General features: G+C 41.4%; 1 protein-coding gene across 1 annotated transcript; it reads left to right on the top strand.

Moving 5' to 3' along the window:
* The first annotated feature begins 10,526 nt into the window (after positions 1-10,526).
* On the top strand, positions 10,527-17,279 carry LOC145655606 (homeodomain-interacting protein kinase 2-like). Its single transcript, XM_081709098.1, has 9 exons — positions 10,527-10,615; positions 11,165-11,516; positions 12,083-12,450; positions 13,001-13,124; positions 13,406-13,510; positions 13,627-13,713; positions 14,015-14,196; positions 14,410-14,489; positions 17,074-17,279. The coding sequence occupies exons 1-9, from the start codon at positions 10,527-10,529 to the stop codon at positions 17,277-17,279; spliced, it is 1,593 nt and encodes a 530-aa protein (XP_081565224.1).
* Positions 17,280-26,839: the final 9,560 nt, after the last annotated feature.

The raw sequence follows: 26,839 nt of genomic DNA, 5'->3' as shown, positions 1-26,839 counted from the left end.
AGTGATAACAGTGGGCTCCATTTAAACTCAACCCAAATTATCCCAGTGATTCCAGACTAGATCTTTTTTTTTGGTACAATCAAAAAGAATTGTGGTACAGCATTAAACAGATTTAGCCCCAGTATTTATAAATTGCTTCTTTGACACACTTACCATCGCTGGACCCAAGATAAATAGATGGTGTCCTGATAATGGAGGAAGACCCATGGATGGTGTCATCTGAACTGACTGACAGGTGACTTTTTTCTCACCATTGTGAGCAGTCTACACTGGTCTGCTTCAATCTCCTATGAAAATGAAAACAAGGAGTTAACCAGGATCTCACAAGTGCACAAAGCCATTCTTTTAAAACATAACATGAAAGTGCTAGCTAGCTGCAATGATAGTGTGTGTGTGTGTGTGTGTGTGTGTGTGTGTGTGTGTGTGTGTGTGTGTGTGTGTGTGTGTGTGTGTGTGTTTGAGAGAGAGTGAGTAATATATCCACTTTACCCTAAGCTGATGCAGGTTTTTCATCAGTCCCTCCATTCTTTGAAAGATTCCATCCACATTTTTTATCATGCGCTGCCGTATGCTTGCTCGTGATTGGCAGGGCCTCGTTTCATGCCTCAGCATCTCCAGGTGTGAACGGCCTTTTGGTGACTGGCAAGGCATCTCCTGCCCTTCTTGCTGTGAGGACAATGATGTCACTTTCTGCTTCTGACTGGCAGCCTCTAAAGGATCCAAGGATCCAAGGATCAACAGTCTTAGTGTCCTGACTGGCAGAACACAAAGGGTGCAAAAAAGTTGGTAAATATCTGAGCCTGCTAAAATTCTATTTATAAAAACACCACCACCACCACCAGAAATATACTGTTTAACTATCATAGTGCAACAATGACTGTGTAACGGAGTGTAACAAATTCTTACCATCTTGAAAAGCAGCATCAGCCACTTTAGCTTGTCCTCCCACATAACCCTGCCCACCAGTATGCATGTAGGCTTCTGATTGGTCAGTTGGGATAGTAGGTGTGAGAACATTTTCATCATCACTCTGTGAATCTCTCTCTATCGAACCAGACTCTTCTGATAGGGAGCCATCTAGGGACCAAAGGCATCAGCCATAAGTACCACAGAGAGCAAATCCTATGACATTGTATACAAACAAAAACAAACATGGGCTTACCTAGACGACCGACTTGATTACCATGCAACCGTAGAACCGCAGACCTAGAGGAGATGTCAGGAGTCCAATCATTGTAAGTGCATCTTTGAAATTCTGCCTTCTCTTAACAGCATTACAGCAGCATTAGAAAACTTTAAAAATCCTGAGTACTTACGGAGCTGTTGATCCTTGCTCGGTGGCTTCAATGCCTCCAGAGGCCGAGGAGATGGTCTTTTCTAACAGGTTCTTCCATCTGTGGAAACATCGCTAAAGCCATCAGGTCCCAATTTCTACAACAGCACAATGTTGTTAAAATCATCTGAACATAAATGGCCTGACACCATAAATGTTATCACAAAACAGACACAGCAGTGCTGACTGGTTGACCTTGATGAGAAGATGGTGGGTCAGAGAGAGACAAAAAAACAAACTCACGTGTTTTTCTCAGAGGAAGTCCCAGCCACCAGCTCGTATATCTGTCTCTCTGATGTACTGATCACATACAAGGCCTTGTTATCTGATAGAGAAGAGCAGGCTGTCAAACAATGTATTCAAACTAACCCAAATGCAATTTGTAACTGGCTTCTTAATTTTTTAAAAATAAAATAAAGACATAGTTATTCCAGACCCATTCATCTATTCTGTCTATTCACAGCTGTAAGAATAACTACAAATATACCTGTAGCCACAGATCTGACAAGAGATGAATCCAAGCGAACAACGGGGCAAAAGGGGGTTTTGAGGTCCGTGTTCCTACCCCAAACCCCACCCAGTGAGCGCGCAGGACATCGCAAGATCAAACGGTCACCTGAACCCCTTTGGAGTAGCACCAACAGGTCTGAGAGAAGCAGAGCATGAATGTCTGAAACACACACACACACACACACACACACACACACACAGAGTGAGAATGGACCTGTCAAGTAATCATTTGCAAGAGGAAAAACAAAAATGTGATTTGTTCAGCTGTGATGATCTCTTACCTATAGCTTTATCTTTACTAACTTTCCAAGTCAACGGTCCTTCGTGGATCATTTTCTTAGTGGTCAGGTCCAGATTCTACATAGAAAAAGAATATAGTTAATAATTCATACTCTGGATCAGGTGCTCCAAGACCAGAGAAGCTGTTTGGAAGGCAGATGGTGGATACATAGTAAGGCCGTACCTTGAACTGAGCAGCGACAGGACTGGCCTGCCTCTCCAGAGGGGACAAGTCTAGCCTGCGCTGATAACGGCTGAGCAGTCGCCGGTGCTCCGTCTCCCTGACGACCTCATTGACAGCTCGTAGTATCCCACGGCAGCACGCCTGTGCCCTCACCAATGTCTGCAGGTCTGGAGAACCAGCTGTTGTGGGGGCACATACTAGTGTTAATCCAGGAGAAAGGGTGTGTGTGCTTGCCTCCTTGGTAAACTGGTATGTGTGTGTATACTGAAGTGTTTTCATGGTTCAATACATTGTGTGTGAGTGTTTCTATACATGCCTTCTGTGTGTCTGATGATGTTATCCAGCAGCAAGGGGTATTTGGTGAGTCTCTGCATCTCAGACACTAGAAGGTCCTTTAATTGCAGTCGGCGGCAGTGAGGGCTGGCTTCACATTCCTAACACACACACACACACACACGAATGAGCCAAGGACATCTAAGTCCAAATGTGGATTCTGTTGACTGCAACACCAATTTATACCTAAAACAGCATCACTAGAAGTTATGTGCTGCAATAAAAGTCAAATATAAAAGACTGGATAGTCTCCAATTCAAAGTATGGGTCAACCAATTCACAACCCAGCCCACTAACAAATATGGCAGAAGCTCTAGTGTTTGTAGGTTTGTCCAAAGGCTTTATACCTCTAAAAAGTGTTACCTGTATAAGGTGCGCGAAACGCGGGTCTTTGCATTTATTTTTAATGAGCTCCAGTGCCTGACTCTGCTGACTGCACAGGTGAGACACCTGCTCCTGGAACTCCTCTCCTGCAGCGTCTTCAAACTATCATGCACACACACAAACACATGAGCTACTGACATATCAAGTAAAGCAACAAGTATATCCCACACTACACAGAACAACCCCTTCATTTTAGACAGCACCAAAAGATGATGTGAACTAGAAAGGGAGTAACACTAGCCAGCTCTCACTCTAGACACCATGATGTCTCCGATGCCTTGAACTATAGAAGAGTCCCTCAGCCTCTTCATGGACTCACACAGATTCGCTGAAACAGAAATGCAACACCACAAAACAGAATCTGTTTAAGCGAGCCAGTGTATATGTGGTTTGTTAGAAAGTTGTGTCAGTGGGCAACAGAACTCTACTTGTGTCATGAAGGCCACCGCAGAAACAACATGTACCATACCTGCTCACAGTAATGGCATGGTGCCGATAGCTGATATTGTTCTGTCATTAAATTCTCAGTTTGGGTGGGTTTTACACTTCTTTAATCTTGATTATGATTTAGACACCAAGTAGGCTTCAGAAATTTAGGTTTGAAAACACACTAAGACAAATGGAGCAGATTTACACGCACACACACACGCTCGCACACAGAGAGACTGACCATGAAGACTGTAGACCTGGGGCAGGTTGGGGAAGATACAGGAAAGTTCTTCGACGGTCAAAAGGTTCCTCATCTTCTGGAAGAACACCTGATCGAGAACCCTGAGAGTCCGCAAGTGAGATGCTTCCGTTGTGAACAGCTCTGAGGAAGAGGATATAGCAAAGTCACTACAATTTCTTACAAACGTTACACAATTCAGAATTCCACATTTTCATGAGTCAGGATAGAATTATCATATGTGCATAATAAATAGAATACTGTATGTTCAAAAGATTTAGTAGCTATTTAGTTTAAGTTAGATCAGTAAATAATTGTTTTCATTTTACATGTTAACTGTGTACTGGGAGTTGTCTTTTATAGTCAGTTGCTGTGCACCACATTTGCTGTTTTACCATATATGACAGCCTGCCGTTCGATCTCCCGGGAGCCGAGAGAGGCGAGTGTGTGCGGCTCCACTGTCTCCTGCCAGTTCTGACAGTGGACCGTGTCCTCTTCCAAAGGAGGTGCATCAGGCAACAACGCCAGTGGTGTATCCACACTCCTACAGGGAGGGAAGGAGGCATGGGGAAAGAGAGAAAGAGAGACAGAGCTTCAGCAGCAACTTACTAAGATAAATCAAGGTGACGGATATGGATGTTAAAGAACTGGACGGCAGGTGTGCATGTGTGCTCATTAGCATCAGACTAATGAGGTGTATATAGTTATAATTACATCTCAGTCATGCTCATGGATCTCTGCGTCCTGGTGCAAGGCGGTGACATACCTGTCCAGAGTAGATGCTGGAGGCCGGACATTCATGGCTCAGGAACCTCAGCAGCTCTTCCACTAGTGTGTCTACTGAAATATCTTGAATGTTGGATGATCTCTTTAGTGTTCGTTTCAGTATCTGTTCATTCAGCTGAAGAACACCTTTTCTGAACGGGTTATCAGACGCAACAATGGTCCTTAAAAATTCCACATTACCTATTATGATGTAATAAACCGAGGTGTGAGAGCTGCAGTAGTGATCTAAGCCAGTTAGCTAGCTAGCTATGTTCTTGTCCAGACACTTTAATGCCTCATGGCTGGTGCAATGACACAATATTCAACATTTCCCTCTGATTCTACTTTTAATTCTGTGACATTAGCTAAGCAACTATAAAGCTACTCTTGTCCAAAAATGCCAGTGTCGTTAGACGTATCAAAACGTATCAAACATAGCTTTAGCTAGGCTAGCTAATCAGACCTTCTATGAAACAATCACAACTTAGTAAATTCATAGTTGTTAATCACAGTAAAGTGTTTTTTCTTTTTGTTGTTTAAAAAGAGTTACCTTGTTACCTTGCTAGCTAACAGTTAGCTAGTAACAATGCCTTCAAAAGTAGTTCTCCACTGATACAAGATACCTAAGAGAAGTTTGGCTCGGAATGTGACTGATTGAAAAACAAAAATACATCACAAATAGCGTTATGCAATAATACCTAAAGTGCATACATCAAATACAAACAGTCCCCAATGCAAACCTCTTTTACAAGGCAGCTATTTAGCGTCTGCTACTTCTGCAAAACAAACCCAGTCTTGCATGTTAGTGTTAGCTATCCAGCTAGCTAGGCATTGCTCCAGGACAGGTTTTAGTATAGCCAAAATAGTTTGATTGCCTGTTAATTTTTTAAAAAAGTTGATGTAGAGATGTGACATTTTACTAAGCGTGCCCTGATAAAAAGCTATTAAAATAGCTAAGGGCCAGATTCTGTTATATCATTAGTTAGTGTCATGTCCGTTGTTGCAGGAAAGAAGAGACAGGAAACAGTGCGTTACCCTGTGGCCTTTTATTAATGCAGAGCTCTTGAGATGTCACTTCACAACACAGTGCGAGTGAGATCTAAAGCATAACTTTGCAACAGACAGACATATTTCTCTCGCCTTGTGCCACTTCTGCTTTTGTGTTTTTCCATCTCAGCCGTCACCTCTGTTTGACCGTCTCGTACACATGTCTTGTTGCATAATCACACATATGCACGTCTAGGGCATTTCCTGTTATGTCTGGACATACAGTAATTATTTTATTTATTCAAGCATTAGTCCTATTCCATTCTGCACATTATTCTCTCTTTCCCCCTGTATCAGTGGCATCATCGTGGTACCCTCATGCACATCTTTCCTTTCTATCATAGCTGAGATTAGTCTAACCATTAACGCCCTAATACATGAAATACAGCAGCACCCGCATGTCACAGCAATTCCCGTGAATGTGGCTAATGAAACCATCAATGACACAATTAAATCTTTCCACTGACCGAACCGGCTCACCATCCAGGATTCCAACTGGTTGTTTATGCCTGAATTCTCATGCATTTCCTCTGATAGGGTCTTCAAACCATCCAATGCTCTTCTAACTGACCCATACGGAGCGGTATTATTAGGAATGAATGTACAACACACATCCTCAAGCATAGCGCAGACACCCCCCTTTTCCGCCAACAACATGTCTAATGCCATACGATTTTGCACCGCCATCAGTGAGGTTGGTCCCAGCTGATCTCTAAGTCCTTCCACTGCATCCCTAGTCAGGTTGGCTAGCCTGAGGACATTATAATGTACATAGTTAATCCGATCCACATTTTTATTTGGAGTAATGGGGAATAATGCAGAAAGTATCGGAATATTCTCAAATCCCCCTGCTATCTGGTCTGCTAACTTATATCTGTCCGGAACTCCGCGAGGTATTCCTATTGCATCTATGTATGTGGGGGTATTCCTTGTTAAATCAAAATGGTATGCCTCTCGCTACTGTCTTGCTGCATCAGTTACCGGGTCCCTGTGTAGTTTTTTGCCTATCAGTAATAAAGGAGCTGCTAACCTGACCATGGCGCATGTCCCCTCCAAGTTCTCTGGCATGTTAACAACCAAAGTCATCCTTCCACAATAATCATACAATCCTGCTCGTGCCCATGAACCCACAGACTCATTCCCAGTGACCGTGCGGTTACACCATTCCGCCGGGATGTGCCCCAAGCGTACTTGAGGTGTGCTTGAACTTCTAACGAAGCACGTGTAGTTCCCCTCCCCCTTTTCGGGTGAAAATAGTCCTGTCCTGGTTCTGTTACTGATGGGGGGGAAAATAACGCTTAAAGTGTCACAATTCTTAGGGTTTCTTTCCTTAGTCAGGCCAATCATGCACGCATAACCCTTGGGGTCTTTTTGTGGGAATAGGGGTGCCGGGGTGGTTATAAGTCTGGGTCTTGCGGCTGCACATGCTACACATCCACCAATCTCTACCCCCATTCTTCTTCACCGTTTTGTTGTTAATGTTTTAATCCTTTCCTACTGCCATGCTATTATTTAACCCAAGCGTGACCAAACTGTAAATGGAAACACACAACACAATACACCAACAAATAATCAAACAACACAATTGTCCAGAAGTCATCACTGGTGTTCTGTTCTTCTTACTTCGGGGTCTAAGGGTGGACTACCTTGACCCTTTTGCTCCCGGGGATTATTCTGCCCCTTCCGGGTCAGGTGAGTTAGGTGATGTTTCAGCAAGGTTCCTCGCTGTCTCTTGCAGACTCCTCTGCGGTGACTCTGCGGCGGCGCATTGGCTCAGATGAAACCACGTTTCCCCTTTACCCTTCAGGCGTACGGCGTGGCTGGTTCTTTCTGTCACCTGGAATGGACCTGTCCACCTCGGCTCACTCCATTTTCTCTTGATGACTCTCAGCAGCCCCCAGTCCGTAACGGGTATCGTCTGGGTTTGTCTGCTCCCCGTCCGGTCCCCCTCCTGCGTGGAGAAAGCTGAAACGATACTTTGCAATTCATTAAAGTATGATGTGTGTGTGAGATGTTTTTCTTTTCTCATTTATTGTTAAGGGTCCCTGGGGTCCTGGAAATCCTCAACCTGTCTGCAATTCAAAAGGGGTAAAACCAGTTGTTGCATTTACTGAACATCTAATTTGCATTAATGCCAAAGGTAAGGCGTCAACCCAATTTAATTTTGTCTGTGCACAGATTTTGGCCACTTTGTTTTTCGCATTTAGATTCATCCTTTCCACCTTACCTTGAGACTGAGGATGATACACTGCCCCAAATGAATGTTTCAGACCCAGCATTTTCTCTAATTCCTGCAAATTGCGCGCTGTAAAATGAGTGCCATTATCTGATCTCACCTTTCTCGGAAACCCATGGTGAGGAATGTACTGGTTCACCAGGAACTTTACCACTGAAGCACTGTCTTCCCGTTTTGTTGGCCACGCTTCCGGCCACCCTGTGTAGCTGTCTACGCACATCAATTCTTACCTATCACTGTTAAAGCTGGAGACTATGTACTGGTGAAGGTGAGCTCTTACTTCAGTTTGCTACTCCTACATGTATATCTCTCTGTGTTGAGACTAAAACAGGAGCATGTTTTTACACACACACACACACACACACACACACACACACACACACACACACACACACACACACACACACACACACACACACACACACACACACACACACACAGATATATATGAGCTGTATGTGTGGAATATTTATTCTGGTAAGCCTGGTCTGTGATATGTAATATACATGGCTGTGAAATATACTGTACAGTTGTGGCTACATTTCCATGATTATTGGTGACTACTCTCTCCTTTACAGATTACCTCAGCCAGCTCTCAGAGTCTGCAAGGCCACGCCTTCAGCCACGCCTCCCTGAGTGATGGACACCCCAGACGCCTATTGATGCACAGGCAGCTGCATATTAGCCTGTAGGTTCCACCTTCTTAGTATCAGGACTGGGTGGGAGTGTGTGTCACAGACCTATAGGTCTTCCCAGCTCCAGCTCTTGGAAGCCAGTATGCTCAGTGAGGAGTGTTCACTGCCTCAGTCACCCTGTCTCCTCATTATCAAGCTCCTTATGAGGTGATTCAGGCATGGTGAGGCAGAAAACCCCTGAAAATATACAGGGAAGTTTCCTCAGAACTTGAGCTCAGTGTTCCTGAAGTGCAGTTTGAAATGAAATAAGGCTTTTCATTTTTTCATTCATTCATTTATTCAGAATCATGTCTGACTCATGTATGACTCAGTGTTAAAGGAAAGTTTTAACACAGATTTTGTCTGGGTACACACTTTGCAAACTTCAAACTGCATGATTAGCAGACAGTATTGTAGCTATTCAAGTTTATGATCAATAATGTAAGGTAAGTGTGTGTTAACTCTGGGTGGGTGAGGGTGTATTCTCCCCTAAACATACTTCTGACATAATGATTTGTTTAAACACTACAATTCTCTATATCCTAATAATTACTGCCACATTTTAATAACCTGCACTACACTGTAAATACAGCATTTGTAAGCTTTAAATTTACAAACATGAACAATCATACTATAGCAAATACATGATACTCATACCTGTGACATAGTGTTTTGAACAGACATTTGCTGCCACACCTGCTATTTTAGCAGGCTAAATAATCTGCCTTCTGAAATGCTAATATGCTTAATTTCATGCAAGTGCTAGTGTTCCTATTTGCTTGCTGATGTGCATGGAAGCGCCATATTATTATTATTACTATTATTATTATTACTATTATTGTTATTACTATTATTATTATTATTATTATTATTATTACTATTATTATTATTTTTATTATTTTTATTATTATTGAGTCACACTGCTATCAAGTTAGCTGGTTGCTCTTAACTAGTAGTGCGAACAGGACAGGGGACTTGGGGAAGACCCAAAGGGTGAGGTTTGTGTGTGTACATTCACAAGTACTGGTGCACAGCCACTGACATACATAAACACTGCTATCTGGATCTGGAATTTTTAACATTAATGTACAGACTATTCTTTCTCCTTAAAAAATGCATTATGGTAATAATTATGGCAGTGTATGTTCCCCTGCAAACAAATGCTAGGCTGCAGGCTGCACGATGCTGCAATCAACCAGCTGATGGCAAATCCAGACAGTGTTGTTATTGTGGCAAGAGACTTATTGTAAATGCATTTGCCATTAATTGAGAGTCATTTTAAAGGGATACTGTGGGCTAAATGGAGCTAAATCTACAACTACAGTAGTGAACTGTATTACTACAGAGAAATCGTTTTGGGATTCTGTGTGTTTAAAATAGGAAAAAAAATATCTGAAACTTTAAAAGGGCTGGCAATTAATATGATTCATGTTTCAACAGAAATATAAAACACATTTTAGGACTTGCAGATGCTTTATTTTCGTTAAAACTATTTGTAGATTATGTTGTGAACTATGCCCTAATTTGTTGTTTGTTGTTTGGGACCAGTCTGTGATGATCTGTAACCAACACAGCAGCATAACCAAATTTGAAACTTCTGCTGTATTGCAAAACAATATCAAATGTAAAAATATGATAATTATGGCCACATTACATAGTGACCTATGCTCTACCAGGACCTCAGTGAGTAATTCTCTTTCAGTAACTTGGAGCCTGTGTTTTTTGTTTTGCTATTTCTGACATGATTGGGCACCATTTCCCTTTTAATGTATATGTGGAATCCACAAAAACGATACCCACGTAAGCGTGCTTCAGCATAAACAAGAAGACACTGCAGTTTGGATTATTTCTGGAGAAACAGAACAATGTAGTATCTTAAAGGGCAGCTTAAATGTGTTTCCTTTGATCTTGTTTACTTGCTCGGTTCAAACACGTGCAGTTTGACGTTCCACATTGTGACGCTGCACCTGCCTGTTATTTTTTGTCTTGTTGCCATGTGACGAAGAATCCGTAGATCAGCTCAGTGATATTCTGTGCTAACGCTCTCACAGCTGTCGATATAGCGCGATAACCATTTAAACTTTTTAAATCAAGTGATGTGGAAGCAAAACACGATGGAGGATTATGATTTATATCCGTCTGATTTTCGTGAGCCTTCTTTCCGTAAGGTTCAAGGTGGGAAGATCGTCAACACTGAGAGTAAGTTATGAAGTTAACTAGCTAGCGACAGCTAAGTCACAGATATGCCATTGTGTTTTTGTATTTGCTGTTTTAGTTTTTTTTTTTTTTAATCTACTGCTGTTTTAGTTTTAATTTTGAATATAGCTGCTATCTAGATCTGCATGGCATGCAGCTATATTCAAAATTAAAACTAAAACAGCAGTAGATGTTTTTAAAAAAATCAAAGCTCTGTGATTTAGCTAATTTAGCTAATTGATGGTTATTATGGCACATCACATTCAGCCTCAAAGAACAAACAATCTCTCTCGTTCATTTGGTTAGTAGTCCTGTTTTCATCTTTCCATAATGGTATATTCTCTTGCCCTTCAGATTCCTTCAGTGGGATCTCCCACTCCAAGAAGGTTAAATTTGAGAATCCTGCGCGGGGCGGGAGCCCTGGCCCTCGGATTCGGGCGGGGACACCCTGGCCCTCGGATCCGGGGTTCAATTCAATCGATGGCTTACCTGCCATGGTCTTTTCCCCCTCTGGAGCCTCGGACGAGGCTTCGTCGTCGTCTTCCTCCTCTTCCAGCTGGCAGGGCGGAGACGAGGCATTGACCTCGCGGCGTGCTGACGGCTATCAGAAGCGGGGCAGCCTCAAGAGGAAGAGAGAGGAGGCACACAGCAGCAACAGTGTACAGATCCTGGAGGAGCTCTCCTCCCCTGGGTTGTCCAAGCGTGTGGCCAGGGGCAGCGATTGCGAGTACCAACTGGTGCAGAACGAGATCCTCCGCTCCGTCTCCAACAGCTACGAGGTTTTGGAGTCCCTGGGCCGTGGAACCTTTGGCCAGGTCGCCAAGTGCTGGAAGCGGGGCACCAGTGAAGTAGTCGCAATCAAGATCCTGAAAAGTCATCCGTCGTATGCTCGACAGGGCCAGAACGAGGTGGGAAAGTTGTGCCTGCTTTAAATAAGCTATTGATATGGCCTAGAATCAGCTGTAGCCCTGATTCTGTTATTGTTTGTTTCAGTTTTTACAACATATGATCTGTTGGTGTCAGATGTGCTAACGCACACTGTGGAATTTGTATACAGCCAGGGTAGCACAGAAATACTTGTTTGGCACACTAGTTCTAATTTTCACTAGTTCAGTAGGAACTAGTTCGGATAACACACGGACAGCTTGAAGCTTACTCTAAAAAGAAGATTTAGCTTCAGTTGTGTAAGCCATGCCTGTTTGGATGTGCATTAAAAATGTTATTGTTATGAAAGAGCATTAATCTGCATTGTTTGAGTACCAAAAGCAAGTTCATGGGTTCATTTCCAAGGGACCACTTCCATAATTGCATCTCCCAAATCCTGTAGAAGTGAATGGTTGAAGGGAAGTACACAAAGTGCTTGATGCTATTGAAAATAAGTAGGCTATTTGTCAGCAGTATCAAACTTTGAAGCTGTGACCACGTAGCTTCGGCTTAACGCGTATTCCGTCTTCCCTCCTTTGCTCCTCCTCAGGTGAGCATCCTGAGCCGGCTGAGCAGGGAGAACGCCGACGAGTTCAACTTCGTGCGCGCGTACGAGTGCTTCCAGCACAAGAAGCACATATGCCTGGTGTTCGAGATGCTGGGGCAGAGCCTCTACGACTTCCTCAAGCGCAGCAAGTTCAGCCCACTGCTGCTGAAATGCATCCGGCCCGTGCTGCAGCAGGTCGCCAAAGCGCTCATGAAACTGAAGAGCCTGGGCTTGATCCACACCGACCTCAAGCCCGACAACATCATGCTGGTGGACCCCGTCAGGCAGCCGTACCGCGTCAAGGTCATCGACTTCGGCTCAGCTAGCCACTTCTCCAAGGCCCCCAGCTACCTGCAGTCCAGATACTACCGGTGAGGGACACGTGCTGAGGCGTGTTAGAAATAAGTATGCACTCGTTGCACTCTAGTGTGCTTGAGAGTAGAGCTGCATGTTGTGGACAGTTGTAATAACCCTGCTACACATTAAAAGCCTATGATGAGCATTACAGTTAACTGGAGCACGATTGATTTATAAGTGGTTTATTTTTATTGGGTCATGTGAGTGCTGTTATTTAGCAAAACACCTAATGAACCGTCTTCGGTGTCTGAGATTAGTTAGGATGCGCTGAACTGCAGGCTTTGGTAATATCAGTATTTAGCAAGTCTGTACAAAACCGCTATTACATTGTAGCTACACTGTTAATTAACAGTGTAATATACTGAGTAACAGGTGTTTAACTGCATTGGTACTCTGTATTTACTTAATGCAAAACAACATTATTGTAGTGTTGGTGCATTGTAGTGTTGGTTCCATGTTACACTAGAATAGTGGGTGTGTAATGTCTAGGAACACAAACACCCCCCCACGGAATTATCAGCCGAGGCTGATTTCATGATGGCGATCTCTGTGTTTTTGGTCCAGATCGCCTGAGATCATCTTGGGTCTCCCATTCTGTGAGGCCATCGATATGTGGTCCCTGGGCTGTGTCATTGCTGAGCTGTTCCTGGGCTGGCCCCTGTATCCTGGAGCCTCCGAATATGATCAGGTAAGCACATGGGCCTTTGAGCTGTGCCTTAACGCCCGTACAGCATCAGTGGTGCAGACCTGTAGTGGTTTTGTGGCTGTAGTGATATGTGTGTGTGTGTGTGTGTGTGTGTGTGTTTGTGTGTGTGTAGTTTGACCTTTTAGCTGCTTTGTCGGCCCGCTCATTTTTAGGATTAATATAAATGAGTTTCTATGGCCTGTTTTTTTAGACATGCACTTTGAAAATGAAAGGATTAACTCAAAATAAAGTCATAATCCTTTTGCCGTATGGTGTCTCTGCAGATCCGTTACATCTCCGAGACGCAGGGCCTACCAGCAGAGTGCATGTTGAGCGCAGGGACCAAGACGCACTACTATTTCTACTGCTACCCCCTGTGGAGACTCAAGGTTTGCCTGTCTTCAAATGCCAAATGCCATGTGTTTTTTATAAGGGACGTAACTTAATGACTTCATGTAACTTAATGGTGGAGCTGAATGGTTTGTTTTTTCTTTCCTTTCTCCAGACACCTTCGGAGCATGAGGCGGAGCGTGGCATCAAGTCCAAAGAGACTCGGAAGTACATTTTAAACTGCCTTGACGACATGATGCAGGTTATTTGGGCTTTTGTGCGCGTAACTATACGCATTTCTTTTAGTGTTGCGATGTGAAATTGAAGAACGTGACAAAGGGCTCCCGCAGCTCACATTATAGAGCAGGTAGAACAAGGTGCTAGCTGAAAGGTCGAGCGTTTCTGCTGTCATAATGAGTAGCACATGTAAGTCGCTCTGGAGAACGGCATCTGCGAAGGGCAGAGCAGTGCGTAGAAATTTGCTGCAGAACTTCGTTCGTATTGGGTGCATTGCCGCCCTCTGCTGGTGAATAATATGACTCACCCATGGGTCTCTCTCGCAGGTCAATATGACCAGTCTGAAAGGCACCGACGTCTTGGCGGAGAAGGCCGACCGGCGGGAGTTCATCGACCTACTAAAGAAGATGCTCACGCTAGACGCTCACAAAAGGATCACGCCAGTGAAGACCCTGAACCACCCGTTTCTGACCATGACCCACCTCCTCCACTTCCCTCAGAGTGCACAGTGAGTTTCTCCAGGCCTTCCAATCTACATGTCAGTGTTTCAAAAACATTTTAAGGAACACCGTGTTAATTTAGAAATCCAAATAGCATCAGAGTTTCTCTGCTAGTACTGTAACCCCCCCCCCCACCTGTGTGTGTGTGTGTGTGTGTGTGTGTGTGTGTGTTTGTGTGTGTGTGTGTGTGTGTGTGTGTGTGTGTGTCTCTCTCGCTGCAGTGTGAAATCTTGCTTGCAGAACATGGAGATCTGCAAGCGGCAGTGCACAGGCTTCGACAGCAGCAAGACCCTGTTTGATGGTAAATCTGATGCCCACTTTGGTGCTTCTTTTAAATGTTACATTAGGGTTGGCTTTTTGTTTGTTTGTTATTCTTCAAGTAGATTTAAAACATCACCAAACTGGCCTCCGATTCCACCTATAAAAGAAGACAAAAATGGTTTCAAATGCAAGTGTTCTACCAAATCATGTTACTGCTCAAATGTGATCCACAAATGGTGAATCAGGTTGTTGCCTAGTATTCGAGTAGCCGATAAAGAGGCCCCTCTACCGTAGTTCAAAACGAAATTCCGTTGAATCCAAACTTCATTGTGTAATTGTTGATAATTGTAGCTGAGGTTTTTGTGTCTCTCGTTCTATAAGACCAACACTATGCTTTCTTCCATGGTTCTTGTATGTGTATTTGTGGAAAATTCAATTCTACTTGTGTTTTTGCAGTACACAGTACTTAAGCAGACCGAGAACTCTTCTTGGTTTTTCAAGGGTTGCGACTTGTGCAATATTCAGCACATTTAAATAAATGTTTCTTTCTTTTCCTAGACGTTTTCCAAACACTTGATTCTTTATGACATTATGAAAATTTCTTTCTTTCCTCGAGTACAAACTCGAGTCCATCATTCATTGGCTGATATGTTACTATCATACATGTATACATGCAGACTCAAGCAAGGAGTTTGTAATGGTGGTACAACTGTGTTCAGGTCATTTGATACTTTTTATTGATAAAGATGTTCTTTTCCAGACCCAGTAGGGTTTTGTTGTTTGTTTGTTTGTTTTTTTTGTACCTCTATGAACATTATTGAATAATATTCCTTATAAGGGAATCTCTAATTAATAGAATCATGTGTTTACATTTGGAATAAATTACATTCTGATAATACCCTAGCACCTGAGTCATACACGTTTTCTTTAATGAAAGGGGTTCAAACCTCTCCTGTACACCAAAGCATCCCAGGCCAAGTCTTGGAGGATTTGTCTGTCAGTCATTAAAATATCAGTTCACAGAAAGATGGATGAAACATGTTTTACTTTGATGAAATTTTTACCTTGGAGTACTTTGTTTGGTGTGAGAAGCTGTAAATGTGTCGTCCTTAAAGCATTATTCTGATTTTTCTTGTCCCCTCCATCATTTTCATGCTCTCCTTGTAAGGGCTGTGAAGATGCTCAGCAGAAAATGAGCTGCTCAGCTGCAGAAGAGCACTTCAGCCTACATTTCAAGCCAATTCAAATTTGAACTCCTACACTGTCTTCTTATGTCCATTTCTTTTTGAATGTCAGTTAGGACATCAAGATGAATTAAGCACACTAAGCCCAATACTAAGAGACTGGTAGAGTGGATGAGCCACAGAGCAGGACACAGCACTATTTTTGCTTCAGCCAGTGCTAACTTGATGCAGTCTTGCTGCTTGGGGATTTTGCAGGCTTTGACTTCTTGGGTGTGTGATGAGGATTTTGCTTAAATTAAACCCCTCATAAACACGTATGACCAACCTGTGCCTATGCTCTACCAGGACCTCATCGCGTACTTCTCTTTCAGTAACTCGGAGCCTGTGTTGTTTTTTTTTGCTATTTCTGACATGATTGGACAACATTTTCCTTTTAATGTATATGTGGAATCCACAAAAATTATACGCACTTAAGCGTGCTTCAGCATAAACAAGCAGACACTGCAGTTTGGATTATTTCTAGGGAAACAGGAAAATATAGTATCTTTAATTCGCTGCATAACAGTTTACATTAATTATTAATCATTCGTATGTGTTGACAGTTGCAATAAACAGATTAAGAAAACATGGCGTGAAAATGCTGCCGTGTCCGTATTATAACAGAAATAATGCTGCTTCACTGTGCAGATCATCCATAAAAGTTGCTCTATATGGATTTTATGAATAGTATGCGAATTTTGTTTAAAAAGACGATGAGGCCTAACGGGAAAGGCTAAAGTGTCAAGTCGGACTTGAATTCAACGACTCAGGTAACATTGGGCTCTCTAGCTAGGTTAGCTAGCAGACAAGCTGTCTATTTGAGATGGTTAACTTAGCTAGTTCACACATTACTTATGCACATCTCTTGCGGCAACAGATTCTAATTTTCATGGCGATGGAGCACGTTAGTTAACTTGCAGATTAACTGCCAACTATTTGCTGTAGCTGCAATTAACGTTATTATCTAGCATTGGCTCGCTAACCGTCGGATTGCTCTAAAAGAGCTGTGACAGCTGCGTGTCAGTCCTCGGTCGCTGAACTGTTTTCATGTCTAAGCACGGATACCTGTCGATAATGGGATCATTTGGGGGAGAATGAAGTGTGAACTAGCTAGGATAATTAGCTACTATGGCTAGGTACCTGTCCGCCAACGATGTGGCAAATTTAAAATACTGCAGTTCTTTCGTATAAAGGGAAGCTTAAAATTGTGTGACATGTGACCTTTTATCTTGGCTGCTGGCTAGCTATTGTAATTAAGTTGAATTTCAGCTTGGACACCTTTATAGTAATTGATGGTTATTATGACACATCATATTCAGCCTCAAAGAACAATCTCTCTCATTCGTTTGGTTAGTGGTCAGTTTTCATCTTTCGCTAAAGTTATATTCTCTTCCCCTTCAGTTTCTTCCAGTGGGATCTCCCTCTCCAAGAAGGTCAAATTTGAGAATCACGCGTCTGGCGGGAGCCCTGGCCCTCGGGTTCGGGCGGGGTCGCCCTGGCCCTCGGATTCAGGGTTCAACTTGTTCTATGGTTCACCTGGCCTGGTCTTTTCCACCTCTGTAGGCTGTGACTTGGGTAATATTCAACACATTTTTAAAAATGTTTGACAGTTGCAATCAACAGATTAAGAACACATTTTGCAGGGTAATTACTATAGTGGTTGTGTTTTTTAAAATCTACTTCTATTTTAGCTTTAATTTTGAATAAAGCCCATAACTAGATCTGCATGGCTTGCGGCTATTGTAATCAAGCTGAAATTGAGCAGAGCTAAATTATTTAAATAAAGCGCTTTCAGGGTGATGTGGAGGCAAAACAACATGGAAGATTGTGATTTACATCCGCTTGATTTTCTTGAGCCTTCTTTCTGCAAGATTAAGGGTGGGAAAATCAACAGAGAGTAAGTGATGAATTTAACTAGCTGGCATTAGATAAATCACAGAATTGTGGTTGTGTTTTTTAAAATCTACTTCTGTTTTAGTTTTAATTTTGAATAAAGCCCATAACTAGATCTGCATGGCTTGGGGCTGTTGTAATCAAGTTGAATTTCAGCTTGGACACCAGTATAGTAATTGCAGGTTATTATGGCACATCCCATTCAGCCTCGAAAAACAAACAGTCTCATTTATTTGATTCGTGTTCCTTTTTTCATCTTTCCCGAAAGGTATGGCATCGCAGCTCCAGGCATCCTCTTCCGCTTCAGTTACCTCTAGTGGGCTCGTCTGCTTCAAGAGGGTCAAATTCGAGCGTCATGCGTCTGGCAGGAGCCCTGGCCCTCGGGTTCGGGCGGGGTCGCCCTGGCCCTCGGATTCAGGGTTCAACTTGTTCTATGGTTCACCTGGCCTGGTCTTTTCCACCTCTGTAGGCTGTGAGTGGGTAATATTCAACACATTTTTAAAAAATGTTTGACAGTTGCAATCAACAGATTAAGAACACATTTTGCAGGTTAATTACTATAGCTAGCTACCTATCCACTAACGATGTGGCAAATATAAAATATTGCAGATTTTCCATATAAAGGGCAGGTTAAAATTTGTGACCTTGTATTTGATCTTGTCTACTGGCTAGCTAATAACACGTGCACTTGGACTTTCCACTTTTAGATGCTACACCTGCCTGTTATTATTACCTTACTGCCAAGTCATGAAGAATCCATAGAGTAGTAAATTGATATTCTGTGGGAATCTTCTCATACCTGTCGATACAGCACAGCTAGATTATTTAAATAAAGCGCTTTCAGGGTGATGTGGAGGCAAAACAACATGGATGATTGTGATTTACATCCGCTTGATTTTCTTGAGCCTTCTTTCTGCAAGATTAAGGGTGGGAAAATCAACAGAGAATAAGTTATGAAGTTAACTAGCTGGCATTAGATAAATCACAGAATTGTGGTTGTGTTTTTTAAAATCTACTTCTGTTTTAGTTTTAATTTTGAATAAAGCCCATAACTAGATCTGCATGGCTTGCGGCTGTTGTAATCAAGTTGAATTTCAGCTTGGACACCAATATAGTAATTGAAGGTTATTATGGCACATCCCATTCAGCCTCGAAGAACAAACAGTCTCATTTATTTGATTCGTGTTCCTTTTTTCATCTTTCCCTAAAGGTATGGCATCCTCTTCCGCTTTCAATTAACTCTAGTTAATTGCTTCAAGAAGATCAAATTCGAGCGTCATGCGTCTGGCGGGAGCCCTGGCCCTCGGATTCGGGTGGGGACACCCTGGCCCTCGGATTCGGGGTCCAATTCAACCTATGGCTCACCTGGCCTGGTCTTTTCCACCTCTGGAGGCTCTGAGATGTGCAATATTCAATACATTTAAATAAATGTTTCATTCACATTATGGAAATTTCTTATTTCCTGTAGTATCTTCAACGGTTCGGTTTTGCCAGCATGCTCTATGTACCTCTTTGAACATAATTGAATAATATGCCTTGCAAGGGACTATTTTAATTAAAAGAATTAAGATAATCATGTGTCATACACGTTTTCTTTAATAAACGGTTGGTGGTGCTGTGCCAGTTTCACTAATTACTTAAATCACTCAGGCCATAGTTTAGTTAATGCTGTGTCCGTATTTGTTCTGTTAGTACAAGGTTGAAGCTGCTGTAAATGATTTTGAAGTTATCAACTTCTGCTGTACCACTGAAGGAGTCCACCCCCTCCCTTTAGAGCATCTGTTTTTTTAATGGATATAAATCTGGAAAATTACAGACTTGACAGATTAAAAAGCTAACAACAAAAAAAATAATCAGAGATGACTTTTATAAGCCGTCACCTTAAAAAGGCACATTTAAAAAGTGGATCCAGTGCTCCAGCTTGCATGGAGTAGGCTGGAACATGTTCCTAATTAGGAATCACAACATGGCTGCTCAGGAAATCTGAATGCCAGACAGACAAAAACAAGGGCTTCAAACCTTTCCTGTAACACCAAAGCAACGCAAGCCAAGTCTTAGAGGATTTGTCTGTCAGTCATCAGCTATGGCTGTGTCACCTGACTGAGAAACACCTGGGTTACCTCTGACCCATGGGGTGGTAAATGGTCTACCAAAAACGACCTCAAATAGTGACTATTTGGTGGTGGCACTGGGCATCATTCTGATCTCACACAACACTGCTGGCAGTAGATTGAGGTAATAAAAGCAGTATGGGCATCCGGTGATATGGAAGAGGCTCGCCTTTTAAATAAAATGCAAGTAGCTCAGGTTGAACATAATGGTACTAAGAACCGGTTGGTGTAAGTATTGAATATTAATATGCATACATTGAATAATGTATGGTTTGGAGAACAATAGTGGAACCTGAACAAGTATTATTAAAAAATTAAATTGTGTATTGAGTGTTTTAAAGTGTGTATTGAGTTAACAGTCTTGAACTTAGGAAGACCTAGGAAGGACAAGATCTATCCATTTCTTTCCTGTTTTCCATCATGGCCTTTGTTTCAATGTATAATTCATTTTGTCAACAATGCCAGATGACTGAGGATGGTAAGGGATGTGAAACTTCCAGTCAATAGTTAGGTAGGTGCATAGTTTCTGAGTTACCATAGAAATGAAACAGGGTCCCTGATCTGAATCTATTACCCGAGGCGCACCGTACCTCGGTATTATCTCCTTGGCTAGGATTTTAACCACAGCGCGGGCATCTTCCTTAGAACAAGGAAACGCCTCAGTCCACTTGGAAAACCTGTCTAGAATCACTAGCAAATACTTCAACTGACCACAAGGTGGCAGGTGCGTTTTGTCTAGCTGTAGATACTGAGAGGGATCTGCTCTAGTAGAAAGTGCCATTATTGTTGGTGATTTCAATATTCACTTTGATAGTGCCCAACACCCTCTGAACTTGGCCTTTAGTTCTATATTAGAATCAATTGGTTTCAATGTACAAAGAGAACCCACACACTCTGGTGGACATACTTACCCTGCTCTCATATTGACTGACTAAATTAGTACTTATTGTAGGGTATTGTTTATTACAATGATGTTGATTAACAAACTCTATCACTTATTGTTTATTGCACTTATCATTGTTTAAGATAGACCTTATGTGTTTTGTACTTCTAGGTATCAGCATTGATCCCAGTATTCTACAGTATTCTAGTTCACTGGTATGTTGGACTCTAACCTACTGTACTGTACTAGGATAAATTCTATGAGTAAATGACAAAGCACTTTTGTAAGTCGCTCTGGATAACAGCGTACTGCTAAATGCTGTAAATGTAAATGTAAACATACGCTTGACTTAGTACTGCCATACGGTGTAGACATGGAGAAGGTAGTTATACTACCCCAGTCAGGTGCCATCGCAGGCCATTCCCTAATTTCATTTAAACTATGCATGAGCCACACTATCGTAACCTCGCCTCGCTATCATACCAGACACACGATCACATCGTCCACTGCACCTGGATTTATTGGGAATCTCCCAGACTAAAAATTTGCGCCTAGGATTCCCTCAAACCCAAAGGAACTTGATCAAATTACTGAATGCTTAGAATCAGTATTCTGCTGTGCACCTAATGATGTTGCTCCATTTAAGAATAAAAAAATTAGCTACAAAAATGTAGTACCTTGGTATAATGATCTCATTCGCAATTTAAAACAAAACACTCAAAGAATAGAACATAAATGGCACCGCACTAAGCTCGTAGTCTTCCAGCTTGCATGGAAGGAGAGCCTACTCACCTATAGAAAAACACTTATTACTGCTCGAACAGCTTATCTCTTGAGCCCAATAGAAAATAACAAAAATAATCCTAGATTTCTTTTTAGTATCTGTACAGTCAGGTATTTTATTAACTACTTCCCATCTTGGGGGTCCATGGGTTTTGAGAGTTATGATAAACTGGGATGTTATGATGCTGTCACTTCACCTCTCTTCTGTCACTCGAGTGTGTTGACTGAGAGCGGCGGAGTGCTGATGTTCCAGGGTGCCCTCGTGCCTGTGTTTCCTTCTGGCTCTTTCCTTTTAGCTGTGCTGCCATAGCTAGATCTGCCGGAGCCCATCTTTGCACATTATAGTTCCCTAATTTACACACCCTTGTACCTGGACATGCCTAATAATCTAGTCTCTCTTTCTGCCGAGGTACACCTACTCCTGATGTCATGATGTTACTGAGCCTCAACCCGTCTCAGCTGCCATGGCTCTTCCCACCACCCCCTGATGTGCCCTGCTGTAGGCCACCACAGCTCCACCCTAGCCAACTGCTTCTCCCTTGCCCTTAATGGATGCTCTCTTGTGGGATGGGCTTTGGACACATGCAAACCATCGCGTCAAGACTAGGGCCTCTAGCAAATTGGACTGGACATTAACTGCTTATTTTTTCATTTTTTATTTATTTCTCTCTTAAAATTGATATTATTGTGGTGAGCGTTGCCAGGCAAAGGAGGATGGGCTTCCCCTTTGGGTCTTGGTTGCTCTCAAGGTTTCTTCCTCATGCTCTAGGGAGTTCTTCCTCGCCACTGTCGCCCTTGACTTGCTCACTGGGGGCTTGGACTTGGACATTTGTAAAACTGCTTTGTGACAACATCTGCAGTAAAAAGCGATATATAAATACATAAGGATAGTGATATTAAATGCAACCGCAGAAAAATGAACCAATAACATCATTCTTGCACAAAGAATTGTCCATCCCACTACCAATGTTACAATGTATTCACCAAATCTACTTTTACATATTGTTATTTGCATTCGGCACTATTATATACAAACCATACATTAATCAATATGTTCCAACACATTCCAAGAGAAGGCTTCTCTTGACCTTATCCTAAAGAAGATTGTTTCTCTATATGGTCTTGAGCCTGGTGGAGAGGTCATATATCTTACGCTGAGGTCCACCAAAGCCTACCTAGGATCCTTTGCTTAAGCCTGCAGATGCCTCTGCCCTGTACGCAAATCAATCTGAAAGGACACAGAATCTTTATACTCCCTTATGTTTTATGTTATTAATATGTCTAATGCATTGTTCGGTCTCTTTTGCCTGTAAACACTCCTTATTACCTCAAGGGCATGCCACTGTGTGAGTCCTCAGCCCGCCCGAACCAACACCACTGCTACGACCACCTCCGTCGTCGAGCCACGGCCGTCGATCTTCTTTTCTGATTCATCAAGAAGTCTTTTGTAGGGCTGAAAGAAGATCGATATGTATTACATGTTTTAAAATTCAAATTCTTATATGTTGTGTCTTGTTTTGTACATTGTTGTATGTCAGTAGATAATGTTGTTTTTAGTTTATAGATTTGTAAAAAAATAAAAATAAAAATCTCAATACTATCTTAATAGGTTTCCAACAGTCCCATGGTAGGCAGTAGTTCACCTGGGTGCTGGGAATATTGACATGCCTATCGATATCTTGTTGCCATTTTTTTTTTGCCTTGGCTCCTGCCACAGTTCCAGCAGTCTGTGATGTCATCCTACGATAGGTCAGGAAGCGGCTCCGTTCTTCACCACCGGCCTGCAGCCTACTCGCTCGGCCGGAGGAAAGTCAGCTGGTACCCTTAACTGTGAGAGGAAGAGGAACAGGGACAGACAGGAGGGATTCCTGCATTGAACATCAGATGGATTATTGAAGTTGATTATTGTAGTTTCTGCGCAGAGAAACTCTATTAAATGTATCTGAAATACAATGTGTGAGTGTTGGGTTTAACAAGATGGCTGTCGTATTTTGAATTCAATGGGAGGTGTAACTGTATTTAAAAATGGTTTTTTGGCACTTACTGGCAGTATGTGTTCAGAACACATCTCACATCTCACCCACCATTTCACTGCGTGTTGTACTGTGTATGACTATGTATGTGACAAATAAACCGAACTTGAACTTGAACATCCAACATCAAGCTCTTATTTAACTCCTATAGGATTTTAACTTCTGACTTTGAATCTTTGTTTCATTTAAAGGGATACTGTGGGCTAAATGGAGCTAAATCTACAACTACAGTAGTGAACTGTATTACTACAGAGAAATCGTTTTGGGATTCTGTGTGTTTAAAATAGGAAAAAAAATATCTGAAACTTTAAAAGGGCTGGCAATTAATATGATTCATGTTTCAACAGAAATATAAAACACATTTTAGGACTTGCAGATGCTTTATTTTCGTTAAAACTATTTGTAGATTATGTTGTGAACTATGCCCTAATTTGTTGTTTGTTGTTTGGGACCAGTCTGTGATGATCTGTAACCAACACAGCAGCATAACCAAATTTAAACTTCTGCTGTATTGCAAAACAATATCAAATGTAAAAATATGATAATTATGGCCACATTACATCTCTATCACTTATTGTTTATTGCACTTATCATTGTTTAAGATAGACCTTATGTGTTTTGTACTTCTAGGTATCAGCATTGATCCCTGTATTCTACAGTATTCTAGTTCACTGGTATGTTGGACTCTAACCTACTGTACTGTACTAGGATATATTCTATGAGTAAAGGACAAAGCACTTTTGTAAGACGCTCTGGATAAGAGCATCTGCTAAATGCTGTAAATGTAAATGTAATCAAAAACCAGCCATTTTTGCACATTTTCAGCAAATTGACGTTTCAGGCTTTATTGATGATTTGAGCGTTGCCTTGTAAAGAACGATAACATCCTCGTGAAACGTGACGAGATGGGGGAAACATCTTCACTACCTATCATAAGACAAAAAAGTTATTGATTTTTAAAAAATGGATATAACTGTGATATTCTGTCTAACAACTAAATTGTCATATGTGTTTCTAGCAATATGTTCTTACCTGTAGTTGCAGCAGCAGCTACAGTGTTAGGGTGCTCCTTGCTTTTCTTTTTGAGTTTCTAACAAAAACAAAACAATGATTTAGTAGAAAAATATCAGAGCATAAGTAAATTTATAACTAAAAGTACAGATACAAACCAGTAATAATGCAACAGAATATAATTTAGAACAAATTATGTCATTTATGCAAAGTGATATATACACATTCAGTGTGAAATGAAATTCAAATATGCACTACTTTAAAAATTAATAATGTAACAAAATCTAAATAAGAAATAAGTCAAATGTTTTACCTTTAAGTCCTTTGAGACCTTACTGAAGGGGAATAGGAAATGCAATCTCCCCTTCTGGGCTTTCATGGTTTTGCTCTGATTGTCCAGAGCAGGCTCAGTACATGGTGACCTAGCAGACATCTCAGACTGTAGTGATGGAGAGCTATGTATATCGATGCTGAACAGGGAAGACCAGTCATTGTGTACACTGGGGGACTCTTGAGCCTTCTTCACAGAGGGTGGGACAACCAACTCCATAACTTGGCTTGCCATGACGTCGGAGGAGGTGTTCATACTATTTGTGCATAGCTCTGATGATGCCTGTGATGATTTCAAGTCATCCTGCTCTAGGTAGATTGGCATGACCATACCACAGAGCTCACAAGATGAGACCCCTTCAAGGTCAGGATTTATTAAATGACGGGACAAAAAATGTGTCCTTCCTTTTATGCGGGGATTGATGTCTTGCGACAGTTCAGCAAATTCCTCCATCTCATCATCAAAGCGCTGAAGCATATCCGAAACCGGAGAGCCAGCTATAGGAATGGTACTTATAGGTCTAGATGTACCATCGTCATGGACATCTGAGGATAACGATGTCAAACTCTCAGTATCTCCTATCAGAAGCTCACTCATTGCTTCTGAATTTGTATCTTCCATAGTCGAGTGGAATTTCATCACAATTTGGTCTCTCTCATGGTCATCCAGGCAACTGCGATGCGTATCAATAACTGCAGTCCTAACATCTCTGCTTAGAGAGTCTATATGAGCTGTCCCCTCCTTCACGTGGACTGAAGCTGAATGATTTATCTCACAAGATCTGGTACGGAAAGCATTCAGCAAATCTGCAGTTTCCTTCTTGGAATTTGAAAGCAACACTGATCTTAGATCAACATCTAACATTTCTTCCAGAGATGAAAGAAGACCCATCACAGTTACTTCACTGACAATGTCGGCAATGAATGAACCCATATGAGAGATCATGACCTTTGTCTCCTGTGAAAGAAAGGAGAGATAACATAGAAAGGCGAACATTGAAAATTGCTCCAAAATGGTTTTGGTTGTTTGGTTTAGAATTAATATGAATCCCATTTAAAATATGTTGATGTGTAAGCAATGTAGTATGACTTACTGGACTAGGGATTGCTTTCCGGATAGATGTCCACTGCCTAAAAGAATGTGAATAAAAGCATTCTTTAGAACTATAATTAATATTTATTCTAAAAATCTCATACATTCAAAAGTATACCAAAAATAAAAATGATAAATTGAAAAAGCAGAAGAAGAAGAAGAAGAAGAAGAAGAAAAGTTTTAAAAATGGCATACTCATTAGTCAGATCCATCACAAAATGGGTCAAGATTGGTGCAATATCGAGCTTTTTGATTTTTTTTGATGATTTTTTTGGCTCTATCAAGGAGCATTTTGCTGTCATTCCTCACAGGTTTATTCTCGTCTTGTCTTGTGCTTTTTGACTTGCTCTTGTTTTGAGAACCATAGAAGAGGTTGAATAAAAAGAAATTAAATATCAGGATAACATAACAACTGTGCTGACATCTCACTTATTAGCAACAATTCGATTTTCTGATGAATAACAAATTTGGCCATTTTAAACTCACCTTTTTAAATACTGAAGAAGCCCGTGCCACTTTTGGAGGTGAAGGAATTTTACTATGGAAACAACAAAAATATATAAGGAAATGTTGTTCGTTTGTCATTCTTCAAACATCAACAGCCTGAACTAAAATCCATGATCAAATTATTTTGAGAGAGCTTGTGTCTAAGATTATAGATTGTTATTCTTATTCTCTATTTAATGGATGAATCACTCATAGAGCTCAGGTCCATGTTGTATTTTGTTAATTGCACAATACAATCAAAATTATTTTATTCTACTTTAGCACATTATAAGGAAAATAAGACTAATTCCTTTAACATTACTTCCTAATCTTTTAAAATAACAAGGCTGATGAAACATGTTTCATCTGTTTCATGTTTCATCGTTCCGATACTTTGGAATAGTCCAGAAAGTATTTAGAGTGCAAGCTCTATTGGTGTTTAATACAGATTAAAGAGTGGCTTGTTTAGCTTGATCTAATTGTTCAGCTTGTTTAGCCGGTTTAATTTAAATTCTGTTTCAATTAATTTCATTTTCTACATTTA

This window comes from Electrophorus electricus, unplaced genomic scaffold, assembly GCF_041902795.1.
Source record: "Electrophorus electricus isolate QZ-2024a unplaced genomic scaffold, ASM4190279v1 Scaffold29, whole genome shotgun sequence".
In the NCBI taxonomy this organism is placed as follows: domain Eukaryota; kingdom Metazoa; phylum Chordata; class Actinopteri; order Gymnotiformes; family Gymnotidae; genus Electrophorus; species Electrophorus electricus.
Note: the sequence above shows the minus strand (reverse complement) of the source record. Positions and strands in the feature narration are given on the sequence as shown.